The sequence below is a fragment of the Epinephelus moara genome, chromosome 19 (genome assembly GCF_006386435.1).
Source record: "Epinephelus moara isolate mb chromosome 19, YSFRI_EMoa_1.0, whole genome shotgun sequence".
In the NCBI taxonomy this organism is placed as follows: domain Eukaryota; kingdom Metazoa; phylum Chordata; class Actinopteri; order Perciformes; family Serranidae; genus Epinephelus; species Epinephelus moara.
Window position 1 is genome coordinate 18352700 of NC_065524.1, and position 25394 is coordinate 18378093.

The window sequence follows — 25394 nt, forward strand, 5'->3', positions numbered from 1 at the left end:
TCTTCCCTTTGTCAGGTTGATCCAACATGATTTTTCAGATGTGTCATGGCTGCATGTTTTGTAAAACATTATTTGAAATGCAGTTTCTTAACGTTTTTGTGTACAAATGGTTTCCAGTCTTCTTGGTTGAGATGTACCTGGTGATGGAGTGGCCTTTCAGTATTAGTAATGCCTTGTGATTTTAGAGCACTGGCATTCTATTGCTCAAATTACACAGACTGCTGTCTTTCACCTGAGCACCCAAGACTTTTGCATGATGTATGTGCACCCTTCCCGGGCTTATCAACCACTTATCAGCTGTCTATTTATATATATAGATCTGCCTCAGTGCCCATTAATATATGCCTATATTTTGACTCCCTCAGCATTTCATTTTTTTCCCTAGATCAGAAAAATTGACTCTCCGTAACACTCGTTAATGCTGTCCATTTTTCATAGCCGTTATCTTAGTAACTAGACTGTGAATATCCCTTGGAGGCGGTGGCACTGGTGGCAGGGTGGGAGTAACACAGAACAGTGCCTACTGGGGAGAAATACGAAAAAAAGTACTCGTGTATCAACCCAGGGAGTGAGAGTAAAAGTGACAGCCAACCCCAATCTATCCAGTTTCTCTTGAGCTCAAAGAGTCCTATTTGACAAATCACACAACAATTGAATGTGGAGCTCTTAATGAATAATACACAACCTAGTCAAGTAAGTTGTAGAACCAATCTCGCTTTAGGACACATAATCCATCTCAGATGGGATTGTTCTCTCACTTTGCTTCTCACCAAAGTCCTCTAAAGAGTGGATAATTACCTAGTGCATTTTAAGGATGGAAGTGTGCTCGGATTTGCACTGACCTCATGTTGATATTGACTCTGTGAATGCCCTGTGGAATCAAAACTTGCAGTGTGTCTTTGTTTTTTGATGTTCCTTGTTTTGATAAAGTCAATCAAAGAAATCAGGCCTTTGGGTGACAACAGCAGCTGCCCCTCCCTCTGTTATTCTCACAGACCCAAATGCAGAAGCTCTTTTTATCCCTTCATCTACTTTATTTGCTCTCCCCTCTGTCTTCTAAGCAGCAAAACTCTTCTTGGTGGCAGCCTACCCATATTTGCAAAGAGCTGCTGTGTGATTTATCCTTCTTTTATTATGTGTTACTATTAAGCCTGCTTAACTTAATGGAATCTAAGTGACAGGTTCCATAAGCAGCAGAAATGTTGTCCATGACTCCCGTGCTAATTTATCACTACTCTTTGTGCAGAACTAGCCACCTACCCTTAATGCAAACAACTCCTTGATGTAAACAGTATATAACACAGCAGCGTTGTACACTTAAAACTTCTACAAAGTGAAGCAACTTAAAGCTTTTACTGCTTTTCTGCCCTTTTTTATGGCACTTTCTCTCAAGCACATACTTTTATATTAAACAGAGGCATCTTGTAAAAGCAAACTGACACTGTTTGACACTATTCTAATGGTTTGGAATCCATGTGTCCTTCGTTCTGCAAAATTGAACTCATGCTTTTATCATTTTTAAATGTAAAACGCTTCTAAGGGTAAGAAATGTCACCACTAATTAAATCTTTATCTTGTTGTCTGTAAAGTTGTTAAGGTACAGCGACAGCCCTGTAACTACAGTATGTCAAATAGAGTTCAACTTTATTATACTTTAAGTCCAGATGATTAAATTGATTTATTTTTCCACTGTACATTACTAACAATGTGTGGGTGCACCGGCCATACCAGTAGCTCTTACTCTATTGCCAGTTATTTAAATTGTCAACTAAGAAATAAATAAGGCATGAAAGTGAATTAAAGCACACAGGCAAATTGAATTATGGCTATATGCTGATCATGTTTAAAAAATATGGGCCTATTTACATTGTGTTTACCCAAATGAATGTTTCAGTCATTGTGTGGAGTTATAGTTTGTTTTCTAACCCTAGTCAATCATTTAAATTTGATAGCGATAGCAGGCCCCAGGTCTTGAATTTTGGTTGAGACGGGCTACCCTTTTGTGTATAGTTGAATAAAGAGATTTTACCTTTATGAAAACTGAGCAAGATAATTTCAAGTACCCAACTAGCTTTGCATTGGATAAGATGAAATCCATCGTCACTTTATGCTCAGGCAGTCACTTTTTAATGGTGAGGATTTTATGAAATTCTTTCTCATTACCTGGAATATTTGCACATGCATATTCCTAATATAATATCTCCCACTCGGTTTGATAGTACCCAGCAGTGATGACACGAGACCGATAAGGCTGATCTTTTAGCTCATGCATCATGTGGAGTCCTTTGACTTCATTTAAAAGCCAGGATACCATATTGACTTATGACTCTCATGGCTCTGTCTCCTGTGGATCCACCTTTCTCTCGCTGTTAAATTGCCAGCCATAAGATGCTGATGCTGAGCTAAAGTTGGGAAGATTAATGTCTGTTGATCTAATCACAGGCCTTGAGATTGACCTGGGAAGATGGGGTCTCTGAGTGGATCAGACGGGTGTCACTAATACTTACTTTAGGATTCTGCAATCCTTTGATACTTGTTTGATTTTGTATATTTCATATTTAAATTTGATTTATGTAATTTTATTTCTTTAGCAATTTAAACTGAAGTTTGAAGTTCAGAACTCAAATTGGATTTTGAATAAAACATGGCAAGTAAGATTCACTGCAGTGAAGTTGTTTAGACTGTAGTTTTTATGACACTTTTAAAAAGCAAAAAACTATCAACTAAAAGGGAAGAGCTCCATAAAATGAACATTTTCAGCACAGTAAGTATTTCTCCTATTAACATGTACCTATTCAGCCAGCTAAAATCTCCAGATGATGATACATAATATAGCAACAGATACTGATTTAAGCTTACCAAGCATAGCGTAACTGTAGTTTCACCTGTACTCTGTAGAAGAGATGTCCCAAGTCAATTTTAGAGTGGACCTTTTATCTTTTCCTTTTTTGTGTCATGTATATAATGTTACAAAGTCAGATGTTCATTACAAATGAGGCAAAGTAATGAGGTTAATATCTATAAAAGTAACCCCTGTGAGCAAAAACCTCAGGCTTTAGATTGTTGCAAATACAAATACAAGCAAAGACGTTAGCTCCTGATGGATTTCTTTATATGGTCATCTGCTCCAGGCACGCTTCTGCAAGAGTTGGCATTACGTAGCCTACATTACAAAATGTAGCTACATGCTAACATCAGGGAAACATGTATTCTTGGTTGCCAATGCTATTAATATCTCATGGATTTCAATCCTGCTGGAACATGTTCGATTGTGAATATATTGGTTTAGAAGCTTTTATTGGTTAATTTTCACCTTAGAAGGTGCCACTGTTCTTTATAGTCATTCCCTGGCTGCAACTGCTACATGTAGCTACATGTTAACATCAGGGAGACATGTAATTTTGGTTGCCAATGCTATTGATTTCCCCCCGATTTCAGATTATATTACTGCTGGAACATGTGCGATTATGAAGATTTTGATTTAAAAGCTTTTATTGGTTATTTTTCACGTTAGAAAGTGCCACTAACTTTGTTTGTCATTCCCCTGCTGCAACTGCTACATGTAGCTACATGCTATCAACATGTAATCTTGGTTGCTGAAGTTGTTGTCTCCCCAATTTTGGATTGAATATGTTTTATTGTGAAGATGAGAAGAGAATATGAGAGTGTATATACAAGAGACCTTGATATGCTGGCCAATCAGAGCAGACTGGGCTTTTTCGGGAGGGGGCTTAAAGATACAGGCGCTAAAACAGAGCGTTTCAGACAGAGGGTGAATACAGGCGCTCAAACACAGACAGTATGAGGAAAAGAAAGAGTATAAGTGTTTTTGACACAAAAGCATGTATACATGTTCTAATAGAAACCCAAAATACAAGTATGAACCTGAAAATGAGCATAATAGGTCCCCTTTAAGGATCTGTATCGGGGCTGATCCAGGGGTATTTTAAAGTATCTACTTTCTAATTATCATCAACAAAGAGCAGTGTACAAAACATTCATGTGGGCCTACAGCTTCTCATTGTAGCGTCCTTTTCACCGGTTAAACAGACAGATGTCACAGGCAGGTCGTATCAGCTGTCACTAATTAATGTAAACTCTGTGAGTAACTTGATGACAGGAAAATGACATGTATTAAAGGGCTCTGCAGCTGGTGCCTGTATGGCATCTACCCAGTATTAAAGAACTCAGATTGGGATCCCTGCCAAAAAAACTTGAGCGGGACATCCACATATGGTCACTTTAAGTTCATTAAAGATTCAAAAACACAGGTGCATTAGGGTGCAAATGATGCACCCTTATGCATCCGTTTTTGAAGGGTTTTTTCCCTTTTTAATCAAACATCAGCATGTGCAATGACTTTATGATTAGGACACCACTGATTGTAATGGCCCTTTCACCTCGCAGAAGGCTTACTGCAATTACAGTAATTAAAGAAGAGGTGATGGGTCGAACTTGGTACAATGTCTTTAGAAATCTAAAACAGCACTCTGAAGGTTGGAGGCTGCCTGGGAAGCCTGTCAACTATGACAACCACGCCTGCTAGTTGGATTTCTTTTTAAATTGAAAATAGGATAAAATTGCTGTCCATTCAAAGGAACTTTTTAAATGTTTTACTCACACACAACCTCAGGCAAAAATATATTATGTATCACTATTTAGACTTCTACTGGGTGCATATGAAAATCATTTTAAGCATGAAAAGTAATATTGTGGGGTCAACATAGAGCAAGTGATTAGCTGGCTGAAAGTGTGTGCTGTTCTCTTCACTGGCCAATGTCAAATCAGAGTATTCCTTATTTTTATCACCAAATTGACGACACTGTACGCTATCCTCTTAAAACTTTCTTACAGCAAATGACAGTCTGCCAGATCCAGCAGCCCCCGGACAAATCAAAAGTTATATAGTCAGTTATATTATTTTGAATGTTATATTTAGGCTCTTGATGTACACTTATATTAAAGGCCTGGATTAAAGACATCTTACCAATAATAAGTTAGAGGTTTCCTAAAGCCTACTAACCATCAGTGGTTAGATAAATGTTAAGAATGAAGCAGGTCTGTGGAGGGCATCTTCAAATGCCAAAACTCATTAACTCTCAAGCCTATTCAAAGAACATAGAATAAAGTGTATACTGTGTCTCGTGGACATGTAGTTCCTCTATAGAAACAAGTAAAAGCTGACCGAGCCATGCACTATGTCTGCATCTCCGCACTCCATTTTGTGATTTGCCAAAACTAAATATTTAAATATATTCAAATAATACTTAAATATTTAAACATGAGTGTCACCATAGAGTGGCTTCTTGATCACTCCACTTTGTCTGTCCTGACCTTCATTATAATATAACAGTCAAGGCCAGAATTAAAGAGGCAACCCTCTGGATGTAAAGAGAGATAAAATACCCCACCAAACCAGTCACCTTCTCACTTTAAAGGACATACATCACTTAAATATTAGGCTGGGTATCGGTACTTAATATGTGTAAGGTGTGGACCCAAATATCCCGGTGCAAAGTAGTAGGGCTGTAAATAGCAACTATTTTGATAGTTAAATAATCTATCAATTATTGAATCAACGATTTTTAAAAACACTGGAGTTGTATTTTTTGTGATTTTGTATGATTTCACATGACAAATAAATAGGTTGATTGACTAATTGGCAGTTAATTAATGGCTCGTATTTAAATAAAAACATTTAAGTACTTCAAAAATATGTCTTTTAATGAACTTTCCTGCTGACACAGAGGAATATTCAACCGAAATCAAATCCTGTCATCATGGACCAAACAGGTTGCTATAGCAACATGTTTTTCGTTTTTAGGGTTGTATCTTCTTTCCAGAAGTCAAGTACCAACAAGATCAAACAAACCCAGAAGTCGTTAATTTGAATGAATGAAACCTACATTGGTCACACATGCATAGACATATAAACATAGATGGGTTTTTTTTTTCGAAGTATCAAATTCGGCAGTGTTCTCTAAACTTGTGTGCAGTTCACTCTCCACGGCAGCAACACATTCTCTAAATGTCACCATGAATGATGCAACATTTAAGACTGTAAAGTAAGTGCACATGTGAACAAGATTGTTTTAAAAAATGATTCATTTAGAAAGAAATTTAGATTTAGAGAGAAAATGTATTTGAAAAGCTCACAATGTAGCTCATATTGTGAAGTAGCATTGCTTTTAACATTAAGCTAACATAGCTAGCTAGCTAACAAGGTAACTAAGCCTAAATAGTGGAGTCATCATCCAGAGAGCCAACATGCCTCCTATGCCAGGCAGAATCAGCTTTGTAAACGTTATGTTTACCTTTTTGGCTGCATTTTTGGTCGGGAGTGTGCTGCAGTCACACTATTGTAGATCAACCAATAAAGTCGCAACTAATTTGGTCATCAATTTTTATCGACTGTGTTGATTTGTTGCAGCCTTAGTACTGAGGAGTATCACAACTTCTCCAGTGAAACAGTACCTGCATTAGATCCTCTTTGATACAGATCTAGAAAACTAGTTACTATTTGTATGGTTTTGCTCACAGCCAGGCACCTCAAGCATTTTTTTTGATCTAGTAAGACCACTCGGTCTTGAGTTGGGTTAATTGGCCCACTACAGCAGGAGGATATAACTTCAACTCTTGAACCATCAGAACATCCATCCCTGTGGATGGATTTCTACAACCATGGTTGACTGCTGTGGAGGAGGTCCTTGTTTCAACTTTGGACAAGGAGAAAGGTGTGCTAGATCCAGCAACAGGAAACTTTTAACAAGCAAGCAGTCACATCTGGCTCCATATCACTCTTAGGGATCCCAAACACTGTCCAAATTTGGCATCTGTTCCTGTCACGTTGTTTTCATCCAGTACATCACGCTTCGTCTCAAACATGGCAACATGCAGTCAATATGAAGTTTCAATCTCTGTGTGATAAGAACCAAATTAATCCATAACTGACTGTGAAGCGCTCGTGGAACAGTGTGTCTCACTTTCAAAAGATTTGGTGAGACTGACCATGGAGGATGAGGATGTTTTTCATTTTGAGATGGCTGAGATCATATTGTGCAAGTGCCACCTGATTAAATATCAAGAAGAGGGATGGCTTCTTTCATTATTATCCAATTCATCCTTTTTTTTAGCTTAGTTATTCAACCATTTCCAAAAATGTGACAGCATGTAAAACAAGGGACCAGACAGAGGTGCAAAGTGGTGGCGCCTGGTGTTTGGGGAACCTTTCCTGAAATCCGCTGGAGGTTGCAGAGCTTGGTCTTTTTTTAAATTACATTTTACTGCCTAATGTAAAACATATTTCAGAACATTACTAGCAAAATACTAAAGCAGACTGATTTGAAGTGTTAAGATTCATTAAAACGTTTGTTCCACTCCCTAAATACCATGTTAAAATTAACAGGAGCAACACTTGGTGATCATCTCTGCAGTATTGAAATAGTCGATTTGACCATCTGTTGATTAAATCAAAATATGTGAGGCACTCAATTAGTTAAAAATAATGAAATAAATAAATCATAGCCATATTGAGAATTTCTGAGTAGAGGAAGTGTAATTTCATGACTGTTATGACCTTAAATCACCCTCTCATTTCTGTTTTTTGTAACTCAGGAACTAGCCAAATTGTCCTATTAATCAAATGGCAATAGGAAAACCAGCATATGTGGCGGTGCTGCCAAACTTGCATGATTTATGGGATTGTGTGTGTGTTAAAAGAGCAGTGGGTTGGATTTAGTGGCATCTAGTGTCCAGGATTGGAGATTACAACCAGCTGAAACTTCTCCTGTGTGCCAAGCGTTGTTCAGTGTTCATTGTTCAGGAGTTTTTTTTTTACCAAATCCGCAGAGGTCTCTTCCTCTCCAAAACAAATGGACCTGGTGATTTTTGACACTGTTTGGCTTGCCACAGAGGCGCTAGTAACTGTAGTGGCCAATGAGAAAAGGTGACTGGCCCTATCTTGAGCCAGTGTATGGTTTGTCCATTCTGGGCTACTATAGAAACATGGTGGTACATCATGGTTGACTCTCAGGGACAAGGACCTGCTCCCTATGTAGATATAAACGGCTCATTCTAAGTTAATAAAAACATAATTTTTATTTTCAGGTGATTATACACTAAAGAAAATAAACTTACAGTATTATATTACAATTAATTTCTGCCAGTATATCCCCCTAATTCATACACACAATTGTATTCATACAGGAATGACCTCTTTATTAAAAGAGTATTGAAAATTTAGGGGGAGCCTCCTCTCCCTCTCCCTCCCCCTTTTGGCTCAACTATCACAAGTAGAAAGAGCCACAAAGAAGAGGCTTGTGTAGGAGACCTGTGTCCACCTAGTTCTCCCTCTTCCCACTCAGCAGTCACATGACTCTCTCTGAATGATTTCAGCTAGTCACTCCCCCCTCAACCAACACACACATCGAGTGACACACACTCTCATCCACCCTGCTCCGAGCTATTTCTGGTAATTATTGACCACAGTGGGTTTCAAAATAACTTTAATGAGCATGCATGATTACGCGAGAACTAAAAATGTACACTCCAGCAGAGGGACACCTGTGTTTTTTTTTCTTTCCTTTTTTATATTTCTCCCATGTACTTGCACATTTGAGGGGAAGGGAAATGTTTCTCTTGGGATCTGGGACAGGTTTTCCTTTTATGAGTGTGTTTGATATTCGGGACATGCTCCGGCCTTAAGAGCTCCATGATTCATTGCAGGAGGCGACATTCGCCCATAGCAGAGATCCACAGCAGAGACTAATAATAGTCTAGCCTGACTTAGTATCCCATGCGACTCTCTTAATGCTACCTAACACTCAGAAACTAGTAAAAGTTGTTTTAGAAAAATATAGGCTTTGACGTTTCTCCACTTGAAAAAAAGAATAAAGAGGACAGAGTCTTCTGACAGGGCTGAAAGTATCTCTGCACAGAAGGCCCCTTTGTTTTATTATGAACCCATAAAATGGCACCACTCCAAGTTGGTTAAAGTGAGACGGCAGAGGGAGAGCAAGAAAGCATCTGCCTGTTGCTGTTATTATCATTTGTATTGATTGGACTGTTCCCTGGTATTACAGATGTCCCTCGTTTTTAATTAAAGTTCAAACGTTCCTTCAGGAGATTAAAGCCACTGATAGCTGAAAAAGTGTTTCAAGTTTTGTGCACAAATTCTCTCTCTGTCTCTTTTTGCTGTCTTTGTATGTATATGCATGCATGCGTGTTTGTCTTTTTGTGTGTCTGGGTATCATTGTTTATTATTTATACATGGTACATGCCTCTACTATAAAAGAAAAGTTGATATGTATTCACTTTAATTCATGTCATTCAACATTGATGACACCTTGATGCCCCCTCCTCTAACCCAGATTTTTCTCCCTAAAATTCTGCTTATAAATATTTTATCAAATCCTGGATAGAGGATAGTGCTGTCACATGGGGGCACTGTTAAGCTGTAAATTGCATCACAGTGATATAAGGCAGTGATATCCACACAAAATGGTTGCAGCAAATTCACCAATAAACCTCAGCACAATTATAGATTCCACCATTTTAATCTTTTTTTCCCTCTACCAAAAATGATACAGCCCGGGAGGCCAGGAACTATATCATTTGCTGTGTGTGTGTGTGTGTGTGTGTGTGTGTGTGTGTGTGTGTGTTTGCTTACACATTTGACTCTTGTCGTGTTCTACATTGTGATGGATTTGTCATCAGGCCGGCGTGTGCATGTGTGGGTGGGATGCACGTGCCATATGTGCCATCCCACTCTGACAATAATGTGTGATTATAATGGTAGTTTTGCACTTGTCTTTCAGGCATACGGGATGTCTGTGCTGCCTTTGAATCTGATAAAAGGCACACGGAGTGTGGCTTACGAACGCCTGGAGAACACAGAGGACATTGATGATGTTGAGCATCAGATAGAAAAGCTGAAATCCAAGGTTGGTCTCAGCAGATACCACAAAGCACCAGCACTATGCATGCTGCAATACTGTGGCATAAACACATGCAACACGTGCCGACTATCTACAAGTCACTTAATAACTTTATTGAACAATGCGAAGTGAAAAGAAATAAACCATAAACAGATGAACAGTTTTATCAATATAATATTAGAATACTTGCTGTTTCTTTTTCACACTGTGTATAATGAGTGTATAATCATGCATTCATTGAAAGGTACACGTGCATAGCCTCCAGTTGATCAGGCCCTCCTCCTTATCTTTCTTCCATGCCCCTCTTTCTTTGCATGCAGTTATGGGTGGTTAGCACTGTCCTTATCAACCAGCCCCTCAAATGCATGCAGTACAAACAGGGAAACACAAGTGAAGGCATCTACAGTATTAGTTGCTATTAGTTGCCAGTGGCAACGTGAAGTTGAACATGAAAGACATTGAAAAGAAAACTAAAGAGAAACATAGAATACACACAAAAGACAAGACTTTTCTTCTATAGTAGAATATCGTAGTCTAAATGCTTGCGTAATTCTTGTAAATTATTTCATTGACTGAAAGTAGACAAATAGCAACTTTTATGGCATTGTAAGTAATAGCGCTGATTATTTACTGCTAGATTAATTATACTTGAATCTTTAGACCACATTTTATAACGAATCATTTATCTTCCCATTGGCATAATAATTATATCCAAGTGGATTGCTTAATATATGTTTAAATGTTAAGTTATTTCTGTTAATGAGTATAATCTGCAATCACTGGGTAGGTCAGTGACTTACATTTTCCATTATTGGTGCTGTTTACTTTAAATACCCAGTTAAAGCTTCCAGCAGTGCCATATCAGAAGTGAATACGCATGCATATATGTATTTATCGACTAATCTGGTTCTTTGTCGGTCTTCTCGTCAGTGTAAAGACGGACGTCCCCTCTCTTCAAGGGACAGGCACAACCTGCAGGAGCTGGAGGGCAAGCTGCAGGTCCTCCAGCGCAGGGGGAGACACCTGGAAATTGCAGAGAGGAACTGCTGCACTAAAGTGGGCAGTGCTCTCAGACCTTTCAAGGTGAGTCGGCATAATGGAATTGGTTCCCATTCACTGAAATAAATTATATGTCCAACATGGACTGTATTGTACACAAAGGCAGTTGCTTATAATGTCTGATATTATGGCCTTGTTTTGATTGTCATTGTTATTTTAATTATTTCAAGGTCAGGGCTGGCGTTTCTATACTTAATAATCGTGTAATTTTAAAATTCTCATTTGGCCAGGTATCATGCCTTTGTTCATTTTCACCAGCTTCAGCATCTTCCTCCTTTAACTGTTTCTTTGTGCTCAAGTTCTAATCTGGACTGCTCCAGATTTACTTTTAGTTCTACTTTACACAACCGCATATTTACACGATTCCCACGGGTCGTCTCTTCACCTAATTTACTCTGAAGTCTCTCAGGGAGTCTCACATTTCTCAGGCAGGATCTCATGGTACCCCAGGGATAAACCAAAGCAACCACAAACTTCTCTTTGATTTTACTTTTTTGGGTTGGGCAACCAATACTTGGACCTCATATATCCATTTTTCAGTATCATTGTTCCCATATTTAAATTTGCACAAGGAGCTTGGGGAAGGAGGGGGTGGCAACATCACTTGTTTAAGACTTTAAAAGCAGTACTACCTTTGGTCTTGTCTGCACCAACGCTTCCTCTTGCTCAGTCCTGGCAAACATCCTAGGTACATCCTAAGGACTCATTAAACACCAATTCACACAGTTTCATTAAAAACAATATCATTGCAACCCAAAAAAATCCTCAAGGCTGCCTCTTCTCACCAATCAACTTTCTGTATCCTTATCCCAAACCACTTGGTTACCAGGGTACAACAGCTGTGATCATTAGCATCTTTGTAGTCGGTTTGGCATAAACAGCATTGCATTTTTAATTTTCCAAAAAATACTCAGTTTGAATTTGAGATAACCTGAGGCTGTTCTCATCAAATGGCTTAGAATAACAAAATCGTGGCTGTAATTATTCTGGTTAAATGTGATGGTGGTGGGTCAGGCGAGAAGATGTTATTTTCCTATATCTAAAACAATCAAAAGCATGCACTGATATTATTCTAGTACAGATTTATTAACCCCGAAGCACAGACAACACAGTAACTAGACTGTTTCTAAGATCTGACTTCTACTAAAAACAGCACATGATCAGCCTTAAGCAACATATTTGTGCTGTCATACATTTAAATCTAATCACTCTGCATCTCACAGACAACAAAACATTTATTTTTCTCCTCGTACACTTCCTGCTTTAGCTGTTAAAGGAGTACAAGACGAGTAATGGGAATGGCCAAATGCAGCTGTAACAGCAACAGCTTTCTGTTCATATTTTATGTTATCCAGCCATCATACACATCTAGGAGCATAGTGCACATGGCTGTGCATTGTTTTTGTGTGAACTTCATAGCATGCGTGCTCGACAATATTCTATTGTGTGTTCAAACATGACAACGCAAAGCCGATGCACAATAAGAATAGTATTTATCTGTTTCAGTCACATTTTTTGTGTTAAAAACAGGACGAGTTCCAGCTTTTTACCTCTGCATTCACATTTTACTTTCCCACTGCTCTTCATTTTCCAGTATTTGTCTGCACTGCAGGCGTGCACAAACATTTTAAACCAGTGTCTGTAACAGTTTGTCTTTAACCAAGGGGGTTGCTGCTAATGACAGTCCCCAGACTCAAATTTGAACAGTAATGAGTTGGGAGATTTATTTACTGTATACTCAGGCACTGGTGTAGAGTGATAAGCCAAATGATTGTGATTCCTCCAGAGCGGTTACACCACTGATTCTCAAACACATGCTGTCCTTTTTATATCAACCCTGGTGGTGGGCGAAAAAATGAGAAATATCTACAGTTAAAAAGTGCCTGGACCTCACAATATAGTCACTGTTTTTCTGGGAGATTATAAAACAAGGGTTAAAAAAAAGTCTGTAAACTAATGTATAGTGCCGTTCTCCTTGTAAAAATGTCACCTTTTTTATGTAAGATATGAAAATAAACCCCATTTTGTCATGATTTAAAAGCTTTTTTCTGTATTTGACTTTTTAATAGTCAAACTGTGTTCGTATAACAAAGTTGTCTCTTCTTTTTGCTTTTGGTTGGATTAAGAAATAAGGGCAGTTTAATCAGTACATTTTAATGACTGTATTTTTCCTCTGTCTTATTTATAACAAGGCAGTGTCAACAGTGACGATAAAAAGTGGCCTGATTATCAGTTTCCTGATTATAATTGATGCTTTGCTACAGTCACTGAGAAATTACACCAAGGGGACAAATATACTTGTGTTTAGTTGTTTTTACATCACTAGTACATAATATGTGTTAATTGCACTATATGTTTCGCCGTATGTGTTTTCCTGCTTTTTACATCGCTATAACTGGAACAAGATGTTATATATTTTTGCTGTGGAGGCCCCCCTTCAAGGCGAGCAGTTGATAGGGTTTATTGCCTTCTTGGCTGCCACCCACCTTGTGCCTCCCTGGTTGCAACCTCCCTGCTCTGTCTGGGCCGTGCCATTGCTTCCCCCTGTCACCTCAGGCAACAGTGCCAAACTGCGGCTCGCCAAGCCATATGGTCTCTCTTTGACAAAAGACATGACAGAAAGGTTATATTAGCTGACCCTGTGGATGCCTTTGTAAACATCCCTTTTCCATTATTGGGGTTCAGTCATGGGTGGGTGCAGATCCTTCCTTTGTTTGTGGGTACATATCAGTGTTTGTTATTTTAATGTATTTATTTTGCTTTGTCTGTTTCAGATATTGCTGGGTATTTTCTTTATCCTGGTTGCACTGCTCTTCACTGTTGCCCTGTTCATTTCAAAGTAAGTCAATGTCATTTAACGCTGTGATTCTTAAGGCAAGCATTAGGACATAAAAAAACAACGCAGTAGTTGTTATTCATGTGTAATGCTGGAGATTTATACACGTATTTAACTTTATTCTGTGTGTTCCAGTTTGGATAAAGCTCTTCACTCTGCTGGCATCAGCTCCGGGTTCATAATCTTTGGCACCAACCTAACCAATCCCCTGAATGAACTTCTATTAGCCTTACAACCCGTGAGTATCATCTCATCTCTCATGTCGAAAAGATGATTATCCTCAATTACGATGTGCTTAAAGCCATATTTTCTTGTTTCCATCACCATTAACCTAAATTAAACATCATTTAAACTGTTTAAAAAGTGTGTGTGAGCTTGAGTATACTGCAGGTGAAATGTGGAATAACAAAATCTCAACGACAAAAGCAGCTACATACACTCAATTAGTCGGATCATCTTATGCTAATTAGCAGTTTGTTACTTTTAAATATGGTTTGATAGGCTCCCCTTAAATTTTACCAAAGACCATGAGATAATTAAATTACAAACGGGGAAGTCATACCCACAAGAATCATACTCACAAGTGCAATTTACATTCAGGGGTAACTTCACAATAATTTAATGTTCCAAGGAAGCTGGGCTGAAAGAAATTCCAACATGACAAGCACAGTCAGCACAGCTATAAGTGGGAGCACAATAGATGGCAAGGATAAAGGATAGTTGCTACACTCTATTAAATGAAGACCTCAGAAAATTAACACAGAAATAAAAACTGATGCATTGTGTAGCTGGCTCAACTATATTTTTTATGAACCAGCTGTTGATTTGATTCTGAAACCTCTCATTTACAAGCTCATGAACAATAATGTAAAAGCTATTATCCAGTAATTTCTACAAACCTTGTAACCTCTGTAATGGGAACAAGTGAAGACTACAAAGGTAGACAAATAATAAAAACCTTGCAGTACAGTACAGCTTAATACAGCAGCACTGCCTACTACCTTCACAAATAATATGATTATCATACGCTGTGCTTAAAACCAGCAGGCTCTCTGTAGCATACCCAACTAAATGCTGTTTTTTCAACTTAAATGATAGATTTAGGCAAAATTACTTTATAATTGATTCTTAACATGAATCTAAAACTACTGTACGCTCTTCAGGAGGCGCTTACATTGTGCATTCATTCAAGTTCAATTGGATACATTTCTCTGTGAGTCACATTTGGAAACACAGGAAAAATAAGGTGTAAAATATACTATTCATTACCTATGATTATTCTGTTTGCTATTTACACTATTTGCATTATGCACAAATCAAAATGCTGTTCACAGACAAAAAAATATGACAAATAAAATTTAATTAAAGGTCATGTGTTTAATATTTAAGGGGATTTAGGGGTATCTAGTAGTAGGGATTACAGATTGCGACCTGGCTAAAACTTCTCCTGGTTAGAATTCCTTCAGTGTTCATTGTTCAAGAGGTTTTGAACAGGAGCCAAATTTTCTGCAGAGGTTTCTTCCTCTCCTAAACGAACAGGCCAGGTGATTAAAACCAGTAAAAACACTGAATGAAACAGTTTCACAATCCAAATAATGGCCCTGTCTAGAGCCAGTGTTTGGTTTGTCTGTTCTAGGCTACTGTTGAAACATGGCAGTGCAACATGGAGATGTCCATAGACAAGGACCTGCTCAATATGTAGATATAAACAGCTCATTCTGAGGTAACAAAAACACATCAGTTCTTATTTTCAGGTGATTATACACTTTAGAAACCCTACTTATTATAAAATATTCTATTTCTGACAATATACTCCCCAAAATCCTACACACTGGACCTTTAAATGATATTACTAATGTTGTGCTACATAGACCAGCCTCAAAATTTTGCAATCCAAAAAATAATCTGAAGAAAACCTTTGTGAAACTTGTGCATTCTGTCTAATGAATCAAAATATATTTCATAACTTTTCTTGCCTGTTGTTGCTTCCCTTGTTTGTGCCATTTAAATAATGAAAACCTGTTTAAAGTCTAAAGGTCAGTGTTGTGACTGGGGTTTGTTAGTACACTTGGAGCTTGAGAGTCTGGGTGTTCATTGATCTTTTTTTTTTTTTTTTTTTAAGATATTTTTGGGGGCATTTTTAGCCTTTATTTGATAGGACAGACAAGCATGAAAGGGGGAGAGAGAGAGGGAGTGACATGCAGCAAAGGGCCACAGGCTGGAGTCGAACCCGGGCCGCTGCAGCAACAGCCTTGTACATGGGGTGCCTGCTCCACCACTAAGCCACCAACGCCCCGTGTTCATTGATCTTGAAATCAGATTCAAAATGTAACCATAATCAAAATCTTTGTGTGTCATTTAATATCTTCAAATTTTAGTTTGATCATTTCCAAAGTTATGAGCTGTTAGTTTCCAAAAATGAGGCACTATCATCTTACAGCATTTTCATGTGTGTAGAACCATAAACCTATTGAGGCTGACACAACATTAGATCATGACTGCCGCCTCTCTCCTCCAGGTCATAGCTGCAGGTCTGACACTGGACACTGTTAAAAAAAAAAGAAAAAGAGATGAGATGAAAAAGAAATGACTGACAGCTCAGACCATTAAAAAATTGCTTCATAGATAGTGGCATTGATTAAATGTCTAAGGCCAGTGTTTAGAAGTATGACCTTGATATTTAAGGGATTAAGTGCGCCGTACCAAGAATGGATGCTATATCGGGATCAGGTTTGAGGATAAATCAGAACAGTACAGGGTACAGGACATGATCGATATGTATGTTACACATGCTGTGCTTTTATATCTAGACTACACTATTTAGATTATCTGTTCACTTAGTATTCACTCACTCAGTTGTTGGTGTTTAGCAGTTTTGACGATGTCTAAATGCACTGCACAGTGACCAGCTAGATGTGCTTTAGATCAATTGGGCTAGACCAAGCAGTATTGATGATAGCTGCTCATTAACAGCTTCAAGACTCCTTGAGAGGAAACCAGCCTGAATGTTCTGCTCTAAAAGCAATAATGTGTTTATATGTGTGTGTGTGTGTGAGGGACGTAGCTGACCTCTGTCCTTGGTATCACAGGTTTTTCCACTGGATTACATCCTGATCACTGTCATCACCATGTACTTTGTGATCACGTCCATGGCTGGCATTCGCAACATGGGCATCTGGTTCTTCTGGATAAGGGTAAGCAAAGTTCCTAGGTCTCTGTTTTTTGTAAGCTTTGCAAAATATTAACATTTATATTAATGATAATAACTTTTTTTGTTTGTTTTATTCAGCTGTACAAAATAAGACCAAAGAGAACTCGCCCCCAGGCTCTTCTCTTCCTCTGTATGATCCTTCTGCTGATCGTCCTTCACACCAGCTACATGATCTACAGCCTCGCCCCACAATACGTCATGTACGGCAGCCAGAAATATCTGGTACAGGTGAGGAAAAATGTATGTATATTTTTGTGTATTTTTAGGTTTTTAGTCTAGCGGATGACATCTAGCTCTAAAGAAGGCAGTGTCGGTCAGCCAGTGAGTGAGTTCAGACCACTCCGGTCCAGCCGGGTGTAGGCAGCAGCACGGTCTCTGCAGGCTGGTAACGGGGCTTTCAGACTCCTGTTCTTTTTTAATTCTGTCTGTCTGTGTTAGACTGTGTGGCTATTACTGTGTGGATGTGTTGTTTGACAGTATACCCTCTGTGTGATCTGATGTAACTCTGCGCTCTCTCTCCCGCTCTGTCTCTCTCTCTGTGTGGGTGTGTGCATGTGGTTTAGATGCACCCTGGTGTCTATGCTTCATCTCAAAAAATCTTTTAAACAACATAATTAAAATGAACCACAGTGTTGTTTTTGCTGAAACATCCTCTTTTTAAATGAGAGAAAGGGACCTTTTTAAAAGCAGTACTATATGACTCACAGGGTAAAAACATAGCTTATTCCTCTGCTGCTGTTTATTCACCTACAGTATCCGAATACATTAAGTGTCATTTAGAACAGTCTAGCATATACAGTGCAACCTCTGTGCAGTCTATATTAAGTACTGTGTACTGTGAATTCCTTTTTAGTTAAAGGTTCTGTATGTGACATTCAGAGCATTAATATAGCAGCAAACCACTACTTGCTATGTAAGTCACCTCTGTTACCCCTTTTTCACCAAAGCAACTCTGGTTCTTGAACCGATTACATTCAGGATATTTGGAACATTGGTGCTATCAAGCGAACCAGCCCTTATTTCCACCAGTTTTGCACATCTTAATCAAGGATGGGTCATCAACGGAGGATGTTATACAGTGCACAATGGAAGTAAACCCTAGCTAAAATTGAGCAATACATTGATAACCTACAAACTCTTGCGCTGCTGTTACAGATAATTTGTTTTTTACTAAAAAAAAGAAAATAGGACCAAAAAACAAGTATGAACCAATTATTAATGACACCACTGCATGTTCTGCTTTTTTCTGATGAATTTTCACTCGAGTTCTCTGTTGTTGTGTTCTCCATTCTCTCTTTCCGACCTTTAGAAGATGACACACCCACTGATGTTGTCACAGTTTGAAATTCAGATCAAGGAAAACCCCAGATCAAGGTTCTGAACCCAGTTATTTTGGTCGAAATGCTCTGAACGGTTCTAAATTAAGAGGGGAAACCGGACGGAACCAGTTCCCCATTGGTGAAAAACGGTTACGCATTTGTTTTAATCCAAGTTTGTCTGTGGTTTGTTGTGGTGAGCCGATCATGCATGTTAAAGCATGTGTGTATCCCACTGGCTAGCTCATCACTGCCGCTTTGCACTGCACTCATATGGCGGTTATTGCTGATATCGGGATGGCGTTGTCATGGAAGTGTAGTGCCCACTCTCCGGTTCCCCCCTGGTTAACACTGTTAGTTCTGGGGCGTCGGTAGCGTAGTGGATAGTGCCGGCGCCCCATGTACAGAGGCACCGCCTTGCTGCAGCAGCCGCGGGTTCGAATCTGGCTCGCGGCCCTTTGCTGCATGTTAGTCCCCACTCTCTCTCTCTGTCTCCCCATTTCACGCTCTGTCCTGTCGTTAAAGGCAAAAGCCCACAAAAATAATCTTTAAAAAAACAAAAAAACACTGTTAGCTCTGTTGGCTCTGTTAATTGCTGTTTATGGAGTTAGCATTGTTAGCTGTTATATACCGGCTCAGTCACCTCTATGTTGAGAGGTGTGTCCACACAACTAATACACTCTGAATTTCCGCATATAGAGTCCCTTTAATTTAGTAATCTCTTTAGTTCTGATCTTTTTTTAAGTGACGGTAATCCCTATAATTTTCATTGTAATAACCTGTTGTTTGTTTAAGTGTACAGCAACTAAAAAAGCTCACATTGCTTTGTTAGGACATGAATTATATCTATTTATTGAATTTATCCGTGGCAAAACTCGGAGCATCATCTGGGACAAAACCTTCGAGGTGATTTTTCTGTTGTTTTGTCATTGTATTATTTATGAAGCAAAGGCTGTTGGGTATTATTCTTAGCATTATAGATTTTCAGAGATTATGATTTTATGGTCCTTTTTGTCAAGCCCTCATTTGTTTGTACCACATGAAATAGTTTGTAGTGTTTCTTTGCTAAACACATGCCTCTTGTGTTTCTTGATCAGAGTCAGATGCCCTCAGCAGGTCCTACATCTGGGAATGCTACTTTTGGCACCCCAAGGATCTGTGATGCCGATGCGCCTGAGGGTAAGTCTGTCATCTTTGCTAGCACAGTAAGGTAGCACCGGCCCAACAGTGAGATGTTTGAAGAACTTACAACACACCATCAAAGATTTATTCCTCACAAGTCGAGTCTACACTAGAAGAAAGGCAGGACGGTGTACCATGCAGCCGTTTTGTGTACAACACTGCTCAGTAATCTTTATCACCATTCATTATTCATTAGAGGGAATAATACCAAGGACAAACATTTACTAATGCAGTGCGTGGCCTCTTGCTGTCTCCATGCCAACACTTATTACAGTAAATCAGCCATGAAAACATAAATGTGTGAATGTACATCATACCAGTGAGCTTTATCACAATTATTTATTCATTTGCCAAATGCTCAAATGAGGCTCTTGATGGTGATGGAGTGGATATGATAGAATTATCATATTTGGTTACAAAGCCAGAGATAGTTTTAAGTGTTATACTGAAGACCCTGGAGACCTAACATAAGCAGGTATAAAATGTATCAAGTAGAATTTAATATAAAATCACTTAAACTTAGCAGTCTACCTAACGTTATATGTCATCCCTACAAAAGTTTAAAGGAAACAAAAAAGATCATAAACATAATTTGTACTTTAGCATGCCTGTCATAGTTCAGATTTTCCCCCTAGTTCAGCCTATCTTTAAGCTATCTTTAGCAACAGTCTATTAGTGTTTGGGGAGGATAATTATTTTTTCATTCCAATGAATTAAGGTGTGGGGCTGTAAATGCTCTCCCAGAAGATGCAAAATTGAGTTGCAATTAGAGTAGCTAATGAGTGCTGATGTGTTTAAATGTCAAATATGTAATAAATAAACAGAGTAATGTTCATGTGGAAAACACATAAGCAGAAGCAGTTAATTCTCACAGTCAATTAAATATTAAGCATATTTATTATTGCCTAAATATACTGTGGCTTTTTCTCATAATGTGCCTCCTGACTGTGCCAGGCTTAAATTATTGCATTATTGTTTAGTTAGTCATATGTAGATAACATATTTATTTTTTCTCAGGACTATAAATGTTTTGCGTTACTTTGCTTGATTACATTTTTGTATTTGCCTTGCTATATGTGTTACTCATGAAATAGTCTTATTGATGTCTGTAGCTATATTACCAGTCATATGATTCAATGCATATCTGGGTTCCATGCAGGTTTGAGCGATATAGTAACAATATATACTGTACAACCGTAAATAAATGTCCACCACTACAGATTTGGCAATACTGTTCTACTGTGCGAGCAATCTGTGCAGTTTATGTTGTGAATTAAGGCTGTATTCTCTTTTGATTCTGATTGATCATGTGATTCTTGTGATTTTGTGACGTCAGCTACTTCGCAAGGTAACGTTATTATATTCAGATTCAGATTCAGATTCAGAATACTTTATTAATCCCCGGGGGGAAATTGTTTTTGTTCCACTGCTCCGTGCAAAGTAGAAATAGAAATACAGCATGAATGGAAACAAGAGATAAAGATGAAGATATAAATAAAATACTAAAATAGACAATGAAATAAGTAAAATAAATATTAAAGTAGACATTAAAATAAAATAAAATAAAATAAAATATTAAAGTAGACATTAGAATAAAATAGAATAAAATAGAATATTAAAGTAGACATTAACATAAATAAAATATTACAGTAGACAATAAAGTAAAATAAATAATAAAAACAGTAAAGTAGACAATCTGAAATATATACAATATACAATGAAATGGTTGTAGCATTATAAATGAAATAAGAATGAGTAATTATATTGTGTGATTTGTTTTATAAATAGCCAAATGAGTCCGATCATCAGAGGGAGGAGTTGTACAGTTTAATGGCCACAGGTAAGAATGACTTCCTGTGGCGCTCAGTGGTGCATTTAGGAGCAATCAGTCTCTGGCTGAAGGTGCTCCTCTGTTCGACCAGAGCGTTGTGGAGAGGGTGAGAGCCATGCTGAAGTATCGCCCGCACCTTTGACAGCATCCTCCTGTCTGACACTGCTGTCAAAGGGTCCAGCTCCACCCCCACAACGTCACTGGCCTTTCTGATCAGCTTGTTGAGTCTGTTGGCATCGGCTACTCTCAGTCTGCTGCCCCAGCACACCACAGCAAACAGAATAGCACTGGCCACCACAGACTCATAAAACATCCTCAGCATAGTCCGGCAGATGTTAAAGGAGCGGAGCCTCCTCAGAAAATAGAGGCGGCTCTGTCCCTTCTTGTAAAGGACTTCAGTGTTCTTAGTCCAGTCCAGTTTATTGTCTATGAACACACCCAGGTACTTGTAGTACCTGGAGTGGAGTATGGAGTAGGAGAGTGAAGTTGTAAATACAGAAACCTTCAAGACTAGAAATTATTGTTCTCAGGAGCCTTCAAGCTTCCATTTTGAACAAATATTAGTTTGATTTAATTCTTGTGGTTTTAATTTAAGTGTTGTCTCATGTGACGCAGTTGTTTTGTATGCCTCCATGCCAGCGATAATTGTGGCTGGAGGTGAAATGTTTTTGGGTTGTCCATTCGTTCATACATACGTACACCCATGTGTCTTTCTGTCCTATTGTCGTGAACGTGATATCTGAAGAACACCTTGAGGGATTTTTTCTTTCAAATTTGACACAAACGTCCACTTGGACTCAAGGGTGAACTGATGAGATTTTGGTCGTCAAAGGTCACCGCAGCCTTGCATCCATCTTACTCTCGTGAAAGCGCTGTCTCAAGAACACCTTGAGGGAATTTCCTCAAATTTGGCACAAACATCTACTTGTACTCGAGAATTAACTGTAAAGAATTGGGTGGTCAGAGGTCAAAGGACACTGTGACCTTGTGTGTGTTTTATTTCATGAATGCAGTATCTCAAGAAAGCCTTGAGCGAAATTTGACACAAACATCCACTTTGATTCAAGAATGAACAGATTAGAATGTTGGGGTTGTAAGTCAAAGGTCAAGGTCACTGTGACCTCATAAAACATGTTTTTGGCCAAAACGTCTTACAACAATTATGACAAAATTTCACACAGATATCAAATAGGATAAAATGATGATGTGATGATGTCTTTATAGCCAAAAGGTCAAAGGTCAGTGCCACTGTGACATCATAATATTCTACAAAAACACTTCTCTGCCCATTATTTATCGCCATAACTCAGGTACAGAAGGGGAGACATTTGATTAGATATTGAATTGGTGACACTAATCTAAAGTGCCACCTTGCAACTGTGCTGATTGTATAGATCTTCTGTGCTCCCGGGTTGAAAATGCGTAAAGCATCCATGTTTTCACAGACATGGATGTAAACTTTAGCTATAAGCTACTAGTTAAGGGAGGCATACAACCATGAAGGAGTAATTGTAGTGTGTTTGTATTGAAATTCCAAATAGAAGAAGAAAACAAATCAAATGTGATGAAGTACAGTTATTTTTAAACAATTTCTTCATTGAATTTATAGAACACTTACAGTATCATTACAGTGACATATACTGTTACCGTGATATATTACACATACCGCGTCAAAGGATTTTGGCCATAGCATTCACCCCTAGTTCCATGTTAAAACCATGTTATTGTAAGAGTTCTTACAGCGTGTCCGTTCCCTCAAAGAGTTTCTTTGTGTTGCCTCCCACTGCCATTAAGAAAGGCATGTGAGCCTGGACCTGTTGTGGCAGGAAAGTTAAGAATGACAATGAGGTGTTTGCCTGAATACAGGAAAGATGTTAGAGATAGCCATTATCGACTTGGTTTTCATGAATAATTTTCACTTTATCCAACAGTACTGAAAATGCATCAAGACAGTGTAAGACAGGCAGAAAATAGAAAGATAAAGCAGAGGCAGAAGAACTGCAGAGATTAAAGGCAAGATATTATTTGTTTACAATAATCTGATGTGTAGACACATGCATTTAGGCTCTCTCCTACCTTTGGATAGGCTAAACTGTTCTTTACACCTTCTTGCAAAAAGGCTTTGCCCAAATTAATTTGCAGAAAGCCGCCTTGAATAACCTATAAATTGATGTTAAATCACTGTGTACTTTATCAAAGATGCTGCTGCTGATCGTTGTCGTATTAGTTATATTGTAGTTATAGTACAGGAAGAGGTGGCATACTCTTGAGCCTCTTGAACATTTCCTGCATGGGGAGTGATATTCAAGGAAATCTGTACCACCAATTTCTCACCTCAAGACCTTGTAACATTTCAGGGGAAATGCCAGCATGGCTGCACTGTGAATGAAAGCAGTAATATTGCAGAGACAAGCACGTAAAGGGCCACATCCGTGTGATAAAAAATGCTTTCATGTGGAGCGAGTGAGCCAATCACAAGACTGCGCTGAGTGAACTATGTGTTTCTGTGTGTGCGTAGTGTGTGGTGGAGCGAGATAGGCAAAGAGAGAGTGGCTGTTAATAGGGTGAAAACCCAGCAGACCCGGGGCGTCAGTGGCTTAGTGGTAGAGCAGGCGCCCCATGTACAAGGCTGTTGCTGCAGCGGCCCGGGTTCGAGTCCAGCCGGCGGCCCTTGCTGCATGTCATCCCCTCTCTCTCTCTCCCCCTTTCACACATAACTGTGTCCGTCCACCCCCCCCCCCAAAAAAAAACAACCCAGCAGACCCCGTTTATAAAAGCGTAATTATCAAGTAGTAGTTAATGTACAGTAGAGTTTGCAGTTAATGAACAAATAAATGCCGCAGCTCCTCAAGACCAACAGAAGTATCCTGTGTCTTGTTTTCCACCTGCTGAATAGAGTGAGAGAGGTTAGCTAGAGAGTATCAACACCTGCCGTCACGTTCGCACATTCGGTTTTGCCCTTTCTTCGTCTTCTGTTGAGTTTTTTGGCAGTTGGCATCCCTAAGCGTTGCATTACCGCCATCTGCTGGACTGTCCTTTGGCCCATGTATTCTGGCATTGCCGTGGCGTTTGAAAAGGGAAAAAAAAAAAAAAAAGAACAATGTGTGAAAGAAGCTGTGGTAAACAGATGTCTAATAGCTGTTGCAGCATTTCTTAATAGATTCCTTGAGGTTTACAAAGTACTTCATATTGAACAGACTGCTGAGTTTACCTTATGCGTCAGCTCAGAGCATTGCAGTGTCATCACACGTGATGGCACATCATTTGTTATGGGGCCAAGGTTTCCATTTTAAAATGTGGTCCTATACTTTATGTCTCATTGAAGTGGAGTTTTCTCATAGAAGCATTTCTAAGAACCTCCGCAGAAAGACGTTGTAATGTGCCAAATGTTCCTGTTTCAGACACACTGGACTGCACAGTCACTGTCTCAAGTCCAGCTTAACTGCAATGCAGAACTGTCTTGTATTTTAGTGTGACAGTAAAAATTTGGAGCTGTTTAAACATTATGCTGTTAATAAAATGTTTAAAAGTCTGATAAAAGTTTATCAGTACTTATATACAGAATGCATCATCAAAATAATAATTTATGTGTGATTCTCTGTTGAATGAAAGAACTGAGAAGTGCATCTTGACATTGTTGACCTAAGTGGGACCTTGCTTATCTAAATAGGGATAGCTTGAGGCAGGGTAGCTACCCACTGAATCATGAAGGAACCAGAAGTGATTAACATGTTTGTTTGAGCTTTCAGCGGCAGGTTTTGTTCATGGCTGGTGACGTTATCAGGGTTACACAACATGGAGTTGCTAATGGATTAATGTCTGACATTTGAGGAAGTGTACCTCCTGAGGCCCTTTTCTAATAAATCAGCGCGGAAAAAGGCGGTGGTGGTTGTTGTTTTCAGAATAATCATGTTTTATTAGATATAAAATCCTTTGTCACTATGATATATAATGATGTAATGTATAAGGAGAACCAACTATATATCTAAAGCCAATGCCCCAGTCACCTGTGCAATTACAACAG

At 38.7% G+C, this 25394-nt stretch overlaps 1 protein-coding gene across 2 annotated transcripts in view; it reads left to right on the forward strand.

The window, feature by feature from the left end:
• The window catches only part of lmbrd1 (LMBR1 domain containing 1), a 71320-nt gene that overhangs the window by 31006 nt on the left and 14920 nt on the right, over positions 1-25394 (forward strand). Inside the window, exons 8-14 of one of the 2 annotated variants that reach the window (XM_050071208.1) lie at positions 9816-9941; positions 10866-11018; positions 13769-13833; positions 13966-14068; positions 16920-17024; positions 17120-17281; positions 19455-19536. In XM_050071208.1, coding sequence (XP_049927165.1) covers positions 9816-9941; positions 10866-11018; positions 13769-13833; positions 13966-14068; positions 16920-17024; positions 17120-17281; positions 19455-19536 — 796 coding nt within the window. The remainder of the gene's footprint in view (positions 1-9815; positions 9942-10865; positions 11019-13768; positions 13834-13965; positions 14069-16919; positions 17025-17119; positions 17282-19454; positions 19537-25394) is intronic. The other variant, XM_050071210.1, reaches the window with a different exon arrangement.